Genomic DNA, 17,751 nt, shown 5'->3' with positions numbered 1-17,751 from the left:
ATAAAAAGACACACAGTTCATCTCACCCAGTGGAGAGTCAGACAAATTCATTAAAATGTTTTTTATCACAGGAAATATTGTACACAGAAACATCTGATTAAGTCCAACCTAATGAGTGTTTATGTTTTGTAACTGAGGGGCAGACAGCAAGAGATAAAGGTACAAAGAGAGAGAGATGTTAACTTCAGCAACTCAATAGTCAGTAGTTAATGTTCTTTTCTTGGTGTGTGTTTATGTTAATGTGTGCATTACTGTTTCTATGTTTGTATCATGCAGACTTTTACCTTCATCATCAGGACAACTGTGTTGAGCGCGATCATTGCCATGATAGTATACTCGAATGGCGGCGACACCACAAACTCCCACATTCGGTATTGAAAGCTCAGCTTGTTCTGAGGCATGTGGCGTGTCAGGGGCCTGGCATTGATGGCAAAGTCTATACAGGCTCTCTGCAAAAAAAATTAAAAAATAAAAGGTTTGCTGCTATGATATTCTCCTGTCTTCCCTCTTTCCTCTACCCAGTAGTTACAATCGTCCCTCTTCCTGCCTTCCGGGTCACCCACCAATACTCTTCATCTCCACCCTCCTTCACTCCCTTAATCCTTCCTCACCTCATTCTTTTCTAAACTGTAGTCCTCCATCATCTTGTCTCCTTGCTCCTGGAAGGTGATGATGATGAGAGCCACGAAGATGTTGACGAAGAAGAAGGGGAAGACCACGAAGTACACCACGTAAAAGATGGACATCTCCATCCGGTACCCCGGACTCGGGCCCTGGTTCTCATAAGTCGCATCCACTGAATGCTTCAGCACCCTGCAGAGGAAAAGAAGGGAACAGGGGCGGGTTATAGGTTGTCAGAAAGCCTGTGTGCTGCACGTGACTGCGCATGTTCACGTATACTTACTGCGGCCACCCCTCTCCGGTAGACACAGTGAAGAGGGTGAGTAGGGCCCAAGCCACGTTGTCGTAGTGGAAATCGTACTTCTTCCACTCCCGCTTCTGCGCCTTCACTTCGTTATCACGTTCATACACCAGATACTCGCCCCTGAAATACAGATATCACATCATCAGCACAATGCGTAAAGGGGAGGGTTTGCATCCAAATGTCTATAGTTTTGTGTGTAGATACTGAAGATGCAGAGGAAGGAGAAGAGACACTTGAAGTGTTTAAAAGCCATATGAGGCAAGGGTTATGCATGAAATATTAAGAAGGTGACCAGAACATTTTCACAGCTCAAGGTAAATACAGTTGGGTATTTCCTGACCTGCAGTCGCGCTCAAACTCTTTGGATTCATCAGTGCAGTAAAAGAAGCGTCCCTTGAAGAGCTGCACAGCCACCACAGCAAAGATGAACATGAAGAGTAAGTAGACAATCAGGATGTTGAGCACATTCTTCAGAGAGTTCACCACACAGTCAAACACTGCCTGAGGATCGAGAAAAAGAACAACAGAGCGAGAGATGTTGGTTATTGTATGAAAGAAATATATTGGATTGAAATTATTTGTGTACTTTGGTGTTGAATTGTGGCATCAAATGCTATTAAAAGGTTAAGGGGGGTGCCCAATTTGTACTGCTGTCTGGTAGCAGATTAAGCAACTTGAAAATGTCTAAGATACAGTATCTGTTATTTCCAGTGTGAATTTATATAAAATGAACAGCAATGCACAACTTTTATTTTGATTAGATGTTCCCCCATGCTTCCAGAAAAGTAAGGGTAACTCTCATTTGAGGTCAAACATTTTCTACGTAAACATACCTTGAGTTTTGGAAGACGTTTAATAGTCTTCAGAGGTCGTAACACTCTCAGTACCCTCAGAGACTTGATAGTGCTGATGTCTTTTCCCTTACTGCTCCCCCTGTGTGTGTACACACACACACACACACACACACACACACACACACACACACACACACACACACACAAATAAAAAGAGTCAGCAGGTTCAGGTGGCTATAACAGGCTTAGTCCTCTCAATTCCAAAATGGCAGTGGGCAGCTATTCCTTGATGGTATTTGTGTCCGAGTTAACTCAAATTGAGTAACTGCGTCTGGGTTAAATACATAGCAACACATGCAGCATTGCTATCATATTACGCTTTAGCCTTATTTGTAAGTGTGAGGTTAGCATTGTAGTTACATGCTAGAGTTAGGTGGTATTTTACAACTACAGTACATGCTATGGGAACAACTGATGTCTTTCCTGTCTGAATGCTATATAGTAGCTACACTTGTTTAATACTTTGCAATGTATTTCAATGCTTTACAAAGACGGCTAAAGCCTCGGCTTGCACATGCCCAGCTAATGGTGAAATATATTCATGCTGCATTGAAACCTTGCTTTCCATGCTGCAATATTTATTCTTTTAAGCAGCAGTTTGAGTGATGGAGAACTCTATTCTACACAGAAACATTTACAGAGAGAGTTTAGTCGTGGTCTCAGTGAGACATAAACAAACCCCATTTTCTGTCAGCAGCTGACTATAGGAAGCCTTGTTAGAGTGGTAACTTACAGTAAAGTGCCCTCCTGTTAACATAATGACAGCTTATAAATGCTCCCCATTGTATAGTTAATAAAGATTAAACTAACTCTTTAAACTTTAAACATAATTCACAATTTGGAAGTGTCACAATGTGTATAAAACAGGTAAAAACTTGAATAAACAGCCAAACTCTCTCTTTTGATGACTCAACCAGTACATTTCTATCAACTCTAATCTACAACTAGAATAAGCTAGTTTCACAGCATTGTTCAAACAGCATGGAATCTTGTCTTGTAGGCCAAGACAAAGATATTTTAGCGAGCATTTCCTGATTGAAATGCTGAGCCAAACCTCTTTCTTTTTAGCACTTTGCCACTTTGGTTTTCTAGGTACATGTGTGAGGAAAAAGGAAACTGAACACTCTTCACAAAGCTAAAAACTATATATAACTACTATATATATTTAAGTACTACAAGCAAGCCTGCTAGTTAACAAACTGGTTATGTACTTTAGTATTGAACTACCTAATGAGATTCTAAAAAAACAATGTATTGTTTTTTTAGAATCTCATTAGGTAGTTCAACTGATAACTGATGCTAAAAAAGGGCAACTCTGTAAACAGAAAAATCATTCCATGTTTACTTAAATAACTGGCTAACTTCTCAGCATCATGGAAAACTTTATGGTAGTTTTAACTCCCTCCCTCAAAATTTCTCACACATCCAGTTTGAAGATCAGGGTGAAGAGATTAAGGTCAAAGGTCACTAACATTGGCCCTTAAGGGAGAAGGCAGCTGTGTGTACAGCTGCCTGTGTCTTACAGCTGTTATACCAGATGGTAGACTGCTGGTGGTGTGCCAGTAGACTTTGTATGCACACATGTATATGGGTGTGTGTGTGTGTGTGCATGTGTGTGAACCACTCCTAGGTTCACCAGCATTGCTTTTTTTCTTTTTTGGTGCACTTAGTTGTGTCTGTGTGCATTTGTTTGGTCACATTTCCACCTGTCTTTGGTTGAAAATTTCCCAAAGGTTGCTTTATGGGGAGTTCACATACTGATGATATCTTTCTGTGATTAGCACAAAATATCAAATGGTATCTGTGTGATTCAGTTGCGGACCTGATGCAGTTTAACTTGAGGTTTAGTTGTGTTTGAGTCAGAGCTGTTCCATGGTGAACAATGGAAAAAAGGGTAGAATAGACAAGTACAGAAGTCAACTGTGATGAGGGATGGATGAAAAGGAAAGAGATGTGTGATCAGAAGAACAGGCGCTGTGAGTGCAGAAGGAGAAAATGAAGAGGAAAAAGAAAGAGAACTTTACCCGCCGCCGCTTCTGGTGGTCCGAACGGAGAGATGAGAAAGGGGTGAGAGACAGCAAGACAAAGGATAGGAGAAAGAAACAGAATGGGACACAGAGAAAGGAGGGATTTCGAGGGAAAACATCCATATGAGAGACAGAGAAAAAGAGAGAACACAAGGCCTCCTTTTTATTAGATCAGCCCTCCCACCCCATAGACTACTGTTTCCAAATCCAACACACACATGCACATAAACGCATGCTCAAAATCGAGACTAAAAGCGTGACTAGAACACAGCACTAAACTACTGCCTTCATCTCTGACATTTCATTAGTGATGGGCTTAAAGGCCAGATGTTGCTTCTGGGAGTGACTATTAATGGTATTATCATTCAGATGGAAAATACCACTGGATTAATTGCATTGATAATTTAATTACATTGTATTCTAATTCCACCAAAATCTTTCAAATCTAGTTTACAATTTCAATTTGGTCCATAACCAACTTTTAAAATCTGTAAATTAGCACTCCCTTTCAAAACCATAGATGAACTGTGAGCTGAGACCTCATGAGTCAGTGCTTCAATTACTATTAATGAGGACTGCTCGAAATCAACGTGCCCACATATAAACTCATTTTTAACACATAATGCCTACTAGAACAAACATTGCCTGGTGAAAAGTAATTCTCAAAGCATCAAGGTATCCCTTTAAGCTAACCAAACTCGGTCAGTTATCATGCAAGTGTTTCTGCGTCGGGAGTCTGTCTGGACATAAAGCTCAGTCCGGCTGCAGAAGTGTGCAGAACAACGGCAAAAGCGGTCCAAGACACCAGCAGCCCTCAGACCAGACTAACTGGATTAAAGGAGCAATAAACATCTCCAATGAGACTGCTGAGCCTTTCTGGAGTGCTGTTTGATTTCCATCAATTGAATAAAGGCACTATCTGGATGTGTGCGAGTCTGTTCTGACTGGTTAGGATCTTCCCATGAGCCATTATTATCGTTAACCCGAGTATCGTATTTTTTAAACTTCATGCAAAAATCGCTTTAAATATATCCGGCTGCTGTGCCGTTTTTGTGTGCTCTATGATTATTTTGAATCTTTCTGTGATTACTTGAGGTTTCATGATTTTGTCCAGTAATTTTACCTCACTTTTAACATTGTGTCACTGCATACATATATTTATTAGTCCATAGTTAACATTTCCCTGGGAAGTATAGACTTAGTCACAGAGAGAGGAAATATAGACACATATAAAGTTGACCCACAGATAAATATGTAACACAAAGAGGTTAGAGGACACAGAGTTAACGACAGAAGCACACACATGTACACACACACAAACAAAGACAGATTTATGTGTACCACATACAAAACTAGAAGTTAGGGGAAAGAGTGTTAGTGAAAAAACAGATGATTCAGAGAGAAAGACCGGAGCAAAAGCCAGTCTTATAGATGGGGCACCGCCACTAGAACCCTGGAGCATCTGCCAAATTCATATTTTCTTTATAGGACAAGCAATTTCTCATCTTCATGCTGGCCCGCAATCGGTAACATTGTACTACTGTGCAAAGGAGTACTAGGTGTTCAAACTGTTGAAATTTCCTTAGTATTTTTTTTATTCATTTTTGTCCTCCTCAAGCACATGCTATATTGCTGACATTTAGCCTCAGCTAAAGACACATCCAAATGTCTCAGGTTTGTTTGGTTGTTAAAGTACCAAATCTTCATTCAAAGTGTGTACTTCATAATTCCCACAGATAAGCTACAAAACCTAGACAATGTGAGACCATGTTGAAACAGGACTCAGAACAGATTCCCTCAGCATAACAAAGCAATGTTTTTCATTGATGGTACAAAATCATCAATGGAGAACTCCACCAGAGAAGTGGCACAGATACTAATTAATCTATTGACAATAGTCTTAATTTACCATTGTGCAATGGTGCCATAGGACATTAAATAAATAAAGGGGGTGGATCCAACCACAAGTATATTACAAGACAAGATTTTCCTTCTAGGTAATGGATACTGCTGACGACAAACTACAGTGTAAAAGCAGGCAACCATTGTTTTCCCCCCTTAATACCTGGTGGGGAGATGTAACAGTAAATTTCAAGAATCCATAGTAACTCTATAATGAGCATGGTTAGAATGAGGTTAAAAGATGCATTTTCCAAACCTCATGTTCCTTGTTGACCTGAAAGAACTCTATTGCATGAACATTTTTGAGGCCAGAAGGATGAGGAAGAAGTAAGAGAGATGTCTGGTCTTGCTATGAACGGTGAAAGAGGTGATGGGATGGACAAAGAGCAAAGGAGGAAGGGGAGATAATTGTAAATAGAGACGGCTCAAGTCTTCTTTGGCTATAATGAACAACTTGAGGCTTTACTGCAGTTCAGCTTCCATAGATTTAAGGCAGTTTGAAAGCTGAGTGATCAGGTCCAAACTCCAGTTTAAAGGAGGACTGAAGGGACAATGTTGGAGGACACCATGCTGGAAAATGCAAAGTGGAGGGGTTTTCTTTGGTTTACACTTGAAAACTTCCTATCAGCTTATGACTCAAAGTCATCAAGAGTTAAGACGGTACCAAGTATAGTTTATCAAATGCATTATGCAGCATGTATTAAATTATTTATGTCACTTCCATTTCCATCTTAATATACATGGATATGGAGATCATGTGTGTATATGGATATATGTATATAGTCTCAGTTTCATTTCAATTCACTTCCACTGAAATTTGAAAATGTAGTTGGATTAATGGAAACGGTCATGTGGCCTCAAGTATCTTAAATTTTAGAGAACAGAAGGCTTGGAGCATTATGACATGAATGGCAAAGGAGCAAGCACACAGGTCTAACGTTCCCAACAGACTGGACTTACAGCCATAATCATTTACTGAAGCCAGATCTTTAACATTTACCGTATTCACCCCTGCATTACCAGTGCATTACCTCACGGTCACAAAGCACTTTTTGAAGCAAAGAAAGTACAAATGGTCACTTACTTGCTCAGTGAACATGAGGCAGGATCAACATAACTAGTAAATCCTTTTCTCCTTTTCTCTTTTCTGATAGAAAACACAATATCCAATGGTCAGAGTATCTTGGTCTCCATGTGAGGACACTTCTTGTGTCTGCCAGATCTACTATCTTAACTCCCACCTTTCCCCACGCAGGTGTAACCCGCACACAAGACCACAAAAACGAAACATTTGTGGGGCATGTACGCACAGACATGGTTGTCCTGAAAGTACAGACTGGATTTTTAAAGTCATGAAACAGGATCAAGTTTCACACAGGTCATCTGTAAAAATATAAGGTTGTATATTTATACAGATGACCTGTGTGAGAATTTGTGTCGGAGAATACAGTATTACCATTATAAACATATTGTACTGTATGTCTTCAAACTTTAGCAATATCACACTACATTTAATGTTGACTGCAGCCCTGAAGATCTGCTTCTCTTTATATTCTTCCCAACCATGCAAAAGCATGACAGCAAATCCCAAAACTCATAATTCATGCTTTGTACCCAGCATAGTCTCATAAACTAAGCCCTAACTTAACCCAGTTATGCAAATTTAACTGTATTTTATTCTCACACTCATGCAGATCAAGTAGGGTTTCAAGTACCTGCTTTGCCGTGGAGAAGGGTGTGGAGATTTTTGGGAGCCAGCTCAGCATGACCTGGCCTGGCTTTGCATGGGCATTTAACTCTAGAACGCCTTGGGCACTAAAGGGTTACAGGTGCAAAGGGTGGTCCTCACCTCTCACAGGGGTGAAGAAGAGGTGGATAGGAAGGGGATGCTGGGATACTATTTTTTAACATGTTGGGGCATAGGGGGTGGGTGGAGGGGCTTCGATATGGCAGGAGGGAGAGCAAAGTTGAATGAGAGATAAAACGCAGGGGAAATGGCCAACTGTAGAGGATTGGCCATTTGTAAGCATAGGTAGGAAAACAGAGAAAGGTTTAGAGAGTGAGAGAAAATGTGTGAGAGAGTATGATTGAACAGAAGTCAGAGAGAGAGAGAGAGAGAAAGTAGAGGCAGGGAGAACCCAAATATGAGCCATGGGTGAATAAAAAAGAACAGGGTGGGCTGTACTCCAAGGTACCAGTGAGGCAGTAGAGAGGCAGGAGAGAAGGAGGAGCAAGAAGGGAAAAGAGGAGAGGACAGCAAGAGGCAGGAGGGAGACTTACGTGAAGGCGAAGGCCACCAGAGCACCACTAACCACTATAAAGTCAAGGATGTTCCACAAGTCCCGGAAATATGAGCCCTGGTGCAAGACCAATCCCAGATCCACCATCTACAAGAGAAGAAGAGAACATGATTATGAAATGTGAACCCTTGGGAAATGGATGTGCAATTTGGCCTTGCAATGTAAAGAGTCTAATCATCATTTGGGCTGGGGTTCTCAATACTTCCGGAGGAAGTTGTGGATTCTTGATTCTGAACATTGCCTTACTTTTATCAGCATCTCAAATGTGAACACTCCTGTGAAGACATAGTCGAAATAACGTAGAACCTGCACAGAGAGAAAGAGGGAATGATTTGCTGCTGCATCCAGCTAGTGGAAAGAGTGACAGGATGGACATGTACAGTATGATGATTTTAAAATTCAGAAGTTGACCAATAATTTTAAACTGGGCTGCGATTTTTTTAAATTTTATTTTAATATTATAATTAACTGATATTACAGTATTATACATATATTGTTATCTGATATTATTGTTTTATTGGTATGTTTTAAAATGCTAATTTTACAAAACAAAACTGAATTAAGATTAGATTAAAGATCCAATCCATTTCATGTTAAGTACACATGGTGAAAGAAGTACTTCCAAATGATACTGTAACTGTTTATTATACCTGCATAAACATGCTGTACAAAAATAATCCATGGGTTTATCTCGGTCTGGGGAAATTTGAAAAATTGTCCTTTAAATCCTTTACATTTTCTACTAGGAGATTTAAGTGCTTGATTTCTATGCTTTTTGTGATACTTTATATTAATTATTTATTCATTGGTCCAACTCCACACATGTAGAGGGCTGGAGTGATACTACAAAGAAAAAAACAACCAACATATTAAATAAAATAAAAAGTAATTGGTATTGTAATAACATGTATACACATAATATTTCATGCAACAAAAGCAGTGGTACATGAATGTATGTCGACTTTCTTACATTGTTGCGAGGGGATTCAGGCCAGACAGGGTCTTCAGCAGCCAAGGCAATACTGCTCATGGCAATGACCAGCAGGATACACATCTCAAAATAACGCAGGGTGCAGATGTAGTGACACGCCCGCCGAAACCTAGAAGCAGATATAGAATGCATTCTATGTGTCAGCCTATGTGGATTCATAGTGTAGGCGAGTGTGTGTGCATGTGTTTGTATCCATCCCACTTACGGGTTGGTGGTGGACAGGATGAACATGGAGCTGAAGGGAGGCATGGGCCTAGGTCCTCCTTCACCTCCCTTCTCATCATCATCATCGTCCTTATCCTCCTTTGCTGGCAGTGGCTCTGTGTTGGCATTTTTATTTACTGGATCAAAGAGGGACAGAAAAAGGGGGGAGGATGGGGTGAAAATGAAAGTTTGTTATTCAAGAAAACAGTTAAAGAACAGACAAGATAGATAGAAGAAAAACAACACACATTCATTTTGCCCTTACCCTGCAGTATGGCATTGCTGGATGGAAAAATTGGCATGTCTACAGCTGTGTAGTCAGGGTGGGGCAGCCTGATGACACTGTTGGCACGGTGATGTGCGATGCTCCCATAACTATCTAATGTGACCAAACTCCCATGAGTGCCACTGTTAGCAAGATGGAGGGCAGATCCAAAGCCAGGGACCACAGTGTGGTTGGTAACTGGATTACCACCCTGGCTTGGTGGGGTAGAGCCAGAGACCAGTTTGGTATTCATGAGATTGTCCAAATCCTCACTGTACTGGCTATCCTGTCTGGACAGGCTCTTTTGAATGGGTCGTGTGGTAGAGAGGTTAGGGGCACTGCATTCCCTAGAAAGATGGAGTAAGAAGAAACAATTGGCGATTGAAAAAGAAAGTTGAAATGACGAGAGGAGAGGAAAGAAGGGAAAGGCGGAGATGATATCCAGAGAAAGGTGTGACAGGAGCACAGACAAAAATACAGAGAACAGGGAAGAAATATTGAGGAAAACTTTTTGGCTCAGAGGACATCACAAGACAGAAAATATAATAAAATGAATATCGAAAAATGTCATTGTTGCAATTGATATTTGCATCATACAGTATCTACAGCCACATGCAACGGACATACTTTCTTCTGTGCTGGCACATCCTCTTTCCCTCGCCCTCTGTTTGGTTGCCATGGCGATTTCTTCTTGGCCTCCTCTCACTGCCATCGCCAGCTCCCTCCTGCTCTCCTCCTTCTCCACCTCCGTCAACCCCCTTGCTCTTATGTCTCCCTGTTTTTCCAGCTCCTCCCCTGCCATCCTCACCATCTTCTGCACTTTTTCGATGTGATCTGGGCTTCCTGTGTTCTGACTGCCCTCCCCCTCGACTGCCACTCCGGGTGTGGTGATGGCGCCTGGACGGCCTCTCCTCTCCGCCTGGCCCTGGAATCACTGTAGCATCCAATCGGACATGAGAGGTGTGGTGGTGGTGCTCACCTTTACGGCTCCGCCTGCTCTCTGTGGACTCGCCACGCTCCATGGGAGGCCTGACTGGACCTGAGCCTCCTCCACCACCCCCTCCTACTTGGCCACCGTGTTCGTGGAGGCGTGTTTGTCTGTGGAGCTCATCAGCAGGATGGTGCTGGCTGAAGCAGAGGTCTGAATTGTTTGCAGTGGTCTTGTTGGTGTTGTTGTTGCGGTTCTCATGGGGGTCAACCACCAAGGGTCGATCCAGGTGGGTCTTCATGTCTGGACGGATGTGACGTGAATAGTTCACCTGCAAGAAGAGAAGAGGATAGAGAGGCAGCATAGACGGAGAGATTGAAGATACGGAAGAGACAAGAGGAGGAGTTACAATATAAAGTTATAAATCTTAATCTAAAATATAAGTCTTTCTAGCTAGACAAGAAGGGGCAAGATTTCTCATTGTAACTGTATATTATAGTCACATTAAACTATACATAAATAAATAACAGGAAAGCAACATTAGTTATCATAAGTCAACATCATCATCGCCGTCACTTGTGTACACAGATAGCACAAGTCTAGGGGCCTTTGTTTGCCTTGTCCTTTACATTGTTGTGCTCCTCCCTCCCTGCCCTTGCCTTCCAGCGCTCGTCAGGGTCCAACTCGTTATAGAGGGCCTCGCGGCTGGACACCAGAGTCTGCCTCCTCAGCTCCTTGGTGCGTTGTTCCCACACTGACTTATTGATCCCTTTATTGTGGTTCTTCTGCTGCTCCTTACTGCAAAATGAAGCAGGGTGGAGAGAGAGGAGGGGATTGACAGCATTAAAGACAAGTTTAAAGACACGTATTGCTGTGCAAAAATACACACAAAGCCATGAGAATGATGTAAAAACCAACACCAAAAATATAAGTACATAAAATAGCCAGGACATAAAAACACACTGGGGGCTACAGACATTTAAAGGGTCATTTGGCTGGACCTATAACAAGGTTCTGGGTGTCTACACAGCTTGCCAAAGCACCGGGCAGGACAGCCCTACTTTGGTAAACTACGTGGGGACACAAAATGGAGGATAACACTGAGGCAAGGTTAGAATTTGTTATAATAATCTATAATTAACCTACCCAAACTAAAGTATACACAACTTTGGCTGAGTTTGGCTTTCTGCAGGACAAAAAGCCAAAGTGGCACCCCAAAATCCCTACCAAGCTTAAAGTGGCAATCCTTAAGATTTCAGTCCTGGTTGATCTGGCGACACCTAGTTACTGGTGGTAACAGCAAATGCGGTTTAATACTACAGGTCACAGAATTCTGGGGGCAGCAAAAACAAACTATTGTTGTTGAAGTCAGGCAATAATTGGCCTTTTCCCATCATTCTGTGAGCAACCGTGATCTGATTTTAGGCTGCACACGGCATGAGTCTGCAAACAGCAGGGTACAGTGAAAGGAGTTGGTTACCTCGCTGAGAAGTTGGAGGTGTGCAGCCTATTGCCCGCAGCTCACTATGGCTGCTCCTTCTGGTTCCATTATTCCCTGCAATATTTCAAACTGATCTGCTGTCAAAAAATGCCGAAAATGACCGTTGTCTTGTTTTCTAGATGCATTTTTGATGAACAATAGCAGTCAGTGTCAAGCTCACTGACAAACACATTACATGTCCTATGACTACTTCATAATAAAAGTCAACTCATGTTTCGCCAGTTAAATGCTTTAAATGTGAAGCTGTGGCAGTAACTTAATACAGCATTTTTCCCTGGAATGTCACCACAGACACCCAGTTCGAAATACTGTAAATGCAAGGGCTTTCATGTAATTTCATCAGTGGGCCATAGGCTCAATCACCATTGTGTTAACTCATGCGGCGATAGATAGTGAAATAATAGACATTCATTTAAATGAAAATCTTCAAGATTGCCACTTTAAAAGTCACAATGATCACAATAATAAAGTTATTGGTTACAGTGACTGAGCAGTTTTTTTATCTACTTGATACAGAAACACCCAAAAACTGTCAGTGACCATCTCCTTTCTTACCCTCCAAAACTTCTACCAGTAATCAACTTTAACTCCCCTTTCTCTCAGGGCCAATAGTCAACCATAGTAAAGCAACAGCCATACTGCGAGGTGCAGGCAACAGAAAATGTACTCTTAAAAATGAGCCAACACAAAAAACAGATAAAGAAAGCCAGATATGTACTTCATAAAACAGTTAGAAACAAAGGGACAAGGAAAGTAGGGTGTTCTAAAACACAAAAGAAAGCAAGGAATGGTTGTAAAGTCAATAAACAGAAGGGATTCAGAAATGAATAAACAAATAAATAAATACCAGTCCAGAAAGGGGTCGGTAGCGTTGTGACACTCACTGTGTACTTTGTTGCTGAGGAGGGAAACAGCTGGTGAGTGAGATGGCACGAAAGAACAGAAGGAGGATTTCATTCCAAAATGGGCTATCCATCCACCATTTAGAAAACAGTATGTTGTTTACCCTGAAAAATGGTCACTATTCAAATAAAATGTGCTGTAAAAAACTGAATTACTAAAATAAGGAAAATACATTCCTGAAATGCAAAAACTGAACAAATCTCAAGAAATTGTAAAATCTTTTCCCAAAGAGATTTAGCATTTTGGAATGCAACCCTTCACACACACAAAACACATACACCCAGACATTCACACACACTAACTCAGCAGCTTGTTACATCTGTGAATCTAAAACAATCCTATTTTCACTGTCCTCCTTTTTGCAATCTCACAAATTTCATCTTTCTTGCATCATCACTTCCCCTGCGTGACTACTGCTGTTCTGTCCTGATCATTCTTTGCATCTTTTATAATATGTTTCCAAACTCCTAGCGTTATCTGTGATGTTCCTATTTGTCTGTACAGTATCTTTAATTAGAAATTTACTTTTAAATATTTCTAGCTATCTTTCCAGTTAATTACACTCTTGTTAATTCTCCATTTCTTTCCCTCCTTTTCCACCAGTGTTTATATTATTTTATTAAGTGCTGTTTGCCCTTTTCTCTCTTCACTATCACAGTCCATCAAATTCTGCCTCTTTTATATCTAATATCCCTCTCAAGATTACACTACATTACACTACAAAAACAAAACTACAGAATTATTTCCTCACTTTCAAAAATCTCTAACAAATTATGGTACCATGTGTTTACCATACATGAGAACATGCATTTGTCATTGTGATTTGTGTGCACATTGCAAAAACATTGCACTAAAAGATATGATGTATTCACACTGTCAGCCTATGCTGATGAGGATAAACCCCACAGAGGGTTACACAAAGTTTAGTAGTGAAACTCCTTCCAGCCTTGTAGACTCTCAACAGTAAAGTGATTAAAAACTAAAATTGTTACTGTATTCCTGCAATCTGTTTGTATGTAGATTGTATGGCTGTTTAAGGGTACACTGCGTCATTTTGAGAGTTAGTGTTATGTAGCCTTACAACTGTTTTCCATGGGTTTTATGTAGCTTTCATGGCAGCCTCTTTCCTGAATCCACCATAAAATATCTTCTTAAGAGATTCTTCATGCACCACTGATGTCCCCAAGTTTAAAATGCTTGGAAAAACAAGGACTATCTCCATTGGAATTTCAATGTCTTCCTTTTTTGTACTATAGACATGAGGGATTTGGATTTACAGTAACGCACACTGCTGTCCTGCATTGCTACTTCTGCGATACAGTATATTAAAAACAATTAACTAAAATCTAATCCAAGAATCAACTCTACCCTAGCTTCTTAGGTTTGAAAGAACAAAAGGATGTTGAGACATTTGTCATATTTTCTATATACAGGTGCAGGTGGCTAGTTTTCTGGGTAGGTGTTTCATCCTTAAAAGGTTTGCTGCAGGATACTGGTTCAGCATGTGTAGCTTTTCTAACTAAACCAACACACACTCTTTCTCTCTTTCTCACACACACACACACACACACAGATACATGTGCATTGTACTGAAAAATAAATATTTAACCTTCATAGGACTGTCAGGTAAAATAAAGTTTACTGATACACAGACACAAATGCTCACAACACAGTGAAGTACAGTACATACACCACATACAATAGCAAGAAAGTGGGATTCACAAAATGATGAACATGTTATGAGCTTTATCTCTTGGGCATGTTTGATAATATGTGTATGATATAAAGTGGGCCGAGGGAATGATGTATCAAAGCCGTAAAGGTCAGAACTGTGTGTACGTGTTGTGTGTGTGTGGTATTTCTAAGCAGACTTGGGCTCCCCTGTTGTGCTTTTTTTTTAGGGACAAACCACAGTGTGGTATGTGTGTGTCTATGAGTGAGAGTGTGTGAACTTTACCAGGAGTGAAAGGAAAGACCCCTGTGTATACAGAGAAAAGAGATCAAAGACTCTCTCTCCTGTCCAGAGGAGGGCTGGCCCAGATCAATCCAACACTGGCTTGTGCGTGTGTGTTTTAGTATGCACAAAACAGTGTGACAAAGAGAAAGGGAGGAGAGAAGGAGAAGATGACAGAGGGAGAAAGAAGCAAGTACATGCATGTTTTACTTTATCACTAAATTTACCGTTGTCAGATAAAAAAAAAACATAGCTTTAACTGTGCATGTCTACCTATGGATGTAAAAAACTGGATGATCCTTTATTCCAAGCAAGGCAATATTTTAAAGATATTTAGTTGTTACTGTGTTGATGAATATGAATAGTGTGGCTGAATGTGCACATAAAAGACTGCAGAGTAAAAGCTGTTTCACACCACTGTGATGAGAAAATGTGGTGAAAATACACAAAAACTTTACATGTAGAATTTCTGCATACAGTCTTCCCACACCTAGTCTGGTGTGAATTTGTTCCATTTAAAACTAAAATAGAACAAAATCACTTTGGACAATTAATGTAATGTAGTCAACAATTTGCAGCACTGACAACACAGTCCTTCTTTTTAAATTGAAATTATAATCAGTGATTAAGGTGGTATTTCCGAATGTCAGTGTGGTTCCAAACTTAAGCAACTTTAAGGAGCGTACTTTAGGTCGGTATTCTAATATAATCTTCTGAAGTGGGCCAAGTTCTATGAGACTCACTGTATAACATCACCATTGTCAGACTGATACCTGATGAAGTGATGTGGTAAGGGTCCAAACCTAAACAGATGACAGAGGTTTATCAACAATTTTCCTCATTCCAAAAACTGCTGAATGAGTTTCTTTAAAGATATGTGCACATGTTCTGCCCTAAAACTCCTGGTTGGTGTGGAAAAGTTCTAAAATGGATACAAAAACAGGAGTGCAACAGTAATAGAGACAGAAACTCACGCTGCAATGGAGAGGTTGGCAGCAGACAGCGGGCTGACTTCAGCCACCTCCTTGGCTTTCTGCAGGGCGATCTTCTGACTGGCAGCCTCCTCTTCCTCCTGTTCATCCTGCAGAGAGAGAGATTAGGAAGGAAATAAAAACCAAGAGATGAATGAGGTGAGAATAATGTAAATGAGGGAAACAGAAGGAATTCATTGAGTAGAGGAACATAACTTGTGTGATTTTTGGTGTTTTAAGTAAAATTGGACTGTAGTGTACCTTGGTCAGTTCCTGTGCATTGGCCAAATTGTCCACAGCGATAGCCAAGAACACATTCAGCAGAGTGTCTGAACACGGAGTTAAAGGAAATCCAGCATGAAGGAGTTTGTTTGTTTGTGTGTATACAGCATGCACATACAGTAATTGGCTTAAACACTTGGTATCTTGGAAGAATGATCTGTTGGATAGATGCTATAAGAAACAAGGTCATAGCCAACAGATCATTCATGTTAAAATAACATCTCTGTCACAGATCCCTTACCAGTTTATGGTGATTAAGATAAACTAAAGTGTCAATATCTGTGTATGTACATATGCAAATGCATTTGCATGGTTGTGTATTCAGTCTAAAGTCAGTAACTGAAACAAAAAATTAAAACGTAATTGCAAATTCTTTATTTTCAGTACATGTGTGAGTGCGCTTCTTTGCATTTTCACTGTCAAGGGATACAGTTGCCAAAAAGTGTGAGTACGATGAAGAAGATGGAGAAGGCCATGCCCTTGTTGACTCCTCCCTGAGATTTGATGCCATCATACATCACCATGTTCCAGTCCTCGCCGGTCAGGATCTGACACACACACACACACACACACACACACACACACACACACACACACACACACACACACACACACACAGAGTCAGAGAAGGCCATATTCACACGTAGTACACGTACGCATAGCGATTTGATGATTACTTATGCTGATATAGCATACATAAACACACACATACACAATATGTATTCATTTAAAATGCTACAGTCAAAAAACACAGTCACCCTCACACACATTCACACTGTAAACGTGTAAACAAGCTTTAGCACAATTATGCTTTTGACGAATGACATTTAAGAATTCAAAAGTAGCATTCTACATGTTATCACTTCCTCGTGTGCAAATCCAGCCCTTGTCTTCTCCCACCATTCTGCTTCCCTCCCTCCACCAGCCTCTCCCTCCCTTCCTCCCCTTTACATCGTCTCCTCTCCTCACCTGGAACACTGTCATTATTGCTGCGGGGAAGGTATCGAAGTTGGTCGGAGGAGTGCCATTTTCAAAATTAAACCTAGCAGGACAAAAAAATCAAATGGGAGAAAGAGATGGAAAAGAGAAGTCTGAGAAGTGTGAGGGCAAAAACACAGAAGCATCTTACAGTACAAGTAGAACCATTTTTTCCCCTGTAAAACTACTCAAAAAATTACCTAGCCAACCTGGCAATGAACAGAAACTAATCTCTTAGTAGAAAATCAAATGAGTATTAAAAAGCAAGGAGAGGAAAACACAGAGATAGAAGCCAAGTTAAAGGAAAACAGCACTGACTGTCCTCCGAAGAGCTGCATGCCCAGCAGGGCAAAGACAACTATGAAGAGGAAGAGCAGGAAGAGTAAGCTGATGATGGACTTCATGGAGTTGAGCAGAGAGACGACAAGGTTACGCAAAGATGCCCAGTACCTGACAAAAATAGACAGTGTGTGTTAAACTGAGTGTAACATTATATGAATATGAAAAATAATAAAAACTATAATACAGTAGACTCACTTGGTGACTTTGAAGATCCTCAATAACCTGAGAGCTCGTAGCACACTGATGCCAAACGATGTGCCCGGCTGGATGATGGACCACAGCACTTCAAATATACTACCACATATCACCTAATACAAATACAAGCATACGCAAGCATGTGTTTATTCATCATAATAAGCAAATAATGTGCACACATCAGCAAATCATCAATGCATTTTTGGTTGTGTGTGTCTGTAAGGTCTAA

General features: G+C 40.7%; 1 protein-coding gene across 35 annotated transcripts in view; it reads right to left on the bottom strand.

Moving 5' to 3' along the window:
* cacna1aa (calcium channel, voltage-dependent, P/Q type, alpha 1A subunit, a) overlaps positions 1 to 17,751 on the bottom strand; it is an 80,308-nt gene that overhangs the window by 27,417 nt on the left and 35,140 nt on the right. For 19 of the 35 annotated variants that reach the window (XM_044180495.1, XM_044180473.1, XM_044180479.1 and 16 more), the window contains exons 13-33: positions 17,523 to 17,635; positions 17,304 to 17,435; positions 16,977 to 17,049; positions 16,438 to 16,555; positions 15,987 to 16,054; positions 15,729 to 15,835; positions 15,528 to 15,557; positions 12,745 to 12,795; positions 11,026 to 11,194; positions 10,096 to 10,727; positions 9,469 to 9,815; positions 9,205 to 9,340; positions 8,979 to 9,108; positions 8,255 to 8,314; positions 7,989 to 8,095; positions 3,804 to 3,815; positions 1,759 to 1,858; positions 1,266 to 1,426; positions 905 to 1,045; positions 612 to 813; positions 285 to 449 (exon numbers count right to left, since the gene is read on the bottom strand). In XM_044180495.1, coding sequence (XP_044036430.1) covers positions 285 to 449; positions 612 to 813; positions 905 to 1,045; positions 1,266 to 1,426; positions 1,759 to 1,858; positions 3,804 to 3,815; positions 7,989 to 8,095; positions 8,255 to 8,314; positions 8,979 to 9,108; positions 9,205 to 9,340; positions 9,469 to 9,815; positions 10,096 to 10,727; positions 11,026 to 11,194; positions 12,745 to 12,795; positions 15,528 to 15,557; positions 15,729 to 15,835; positions 15,987 to 16,054; positions 16,438 to 16,555; positions 16,977 to 17,049; positions 17,304 to 17,435; positions 17,523 to 17,635 — 3,054 coding nt within the window. The remainder of the gene's footprint in view (positions 1 to 284; positions 450 to 611; positions 814 to 904; positions 1,046 to 1,265; positions 1,427 to 1,758; positions 1,859 to 3,803; positions 3,816 to 7,988; positions 8,096 to 8,254; positions 8,315 to 8,978; positions 9,109 to 9,204; positions 9,341 to 9,468; positions 9,816 to 10,095; positions 10,728 to 11,025; positions 11,195 to 12,744; positions 12,796 to 15,527; positions 15,558 to 15,728; positions 15,836 to 15,986; positions 16,055 to 16,437; positions 16,556 to 16,976; positions 17,050 to 17,303; positions 17,436 to 17,522; positions 17,636 to 17,751) is intronic. The other 16 variants (XM_044180494.1, XM_044180483.1, XM_044180482.1 and 13 more) reach the window with 7 other exon arrangements.

The sequence above is a fragment of the Siniperca chuatsi genome, linkage group LG21, assembly GCF_020085105.1.
Source record: "Siniperca chuatsi isolate FFG_IHB_CAS linkage group LG21, ASM2008510v1, whole genome shotgun sequence".
Taxonomy (NCBI): Eukaryota; Metazoa; Chordata; class Actinopteri; order Centrarchiformes; family Sinipercidae; genus Siniperca; species Siniperca chuatsi.
Note: the sequence above shows the minus strand (reverse complement) of the source record. Positions and strands in the feature narration are given on the sequence as shown.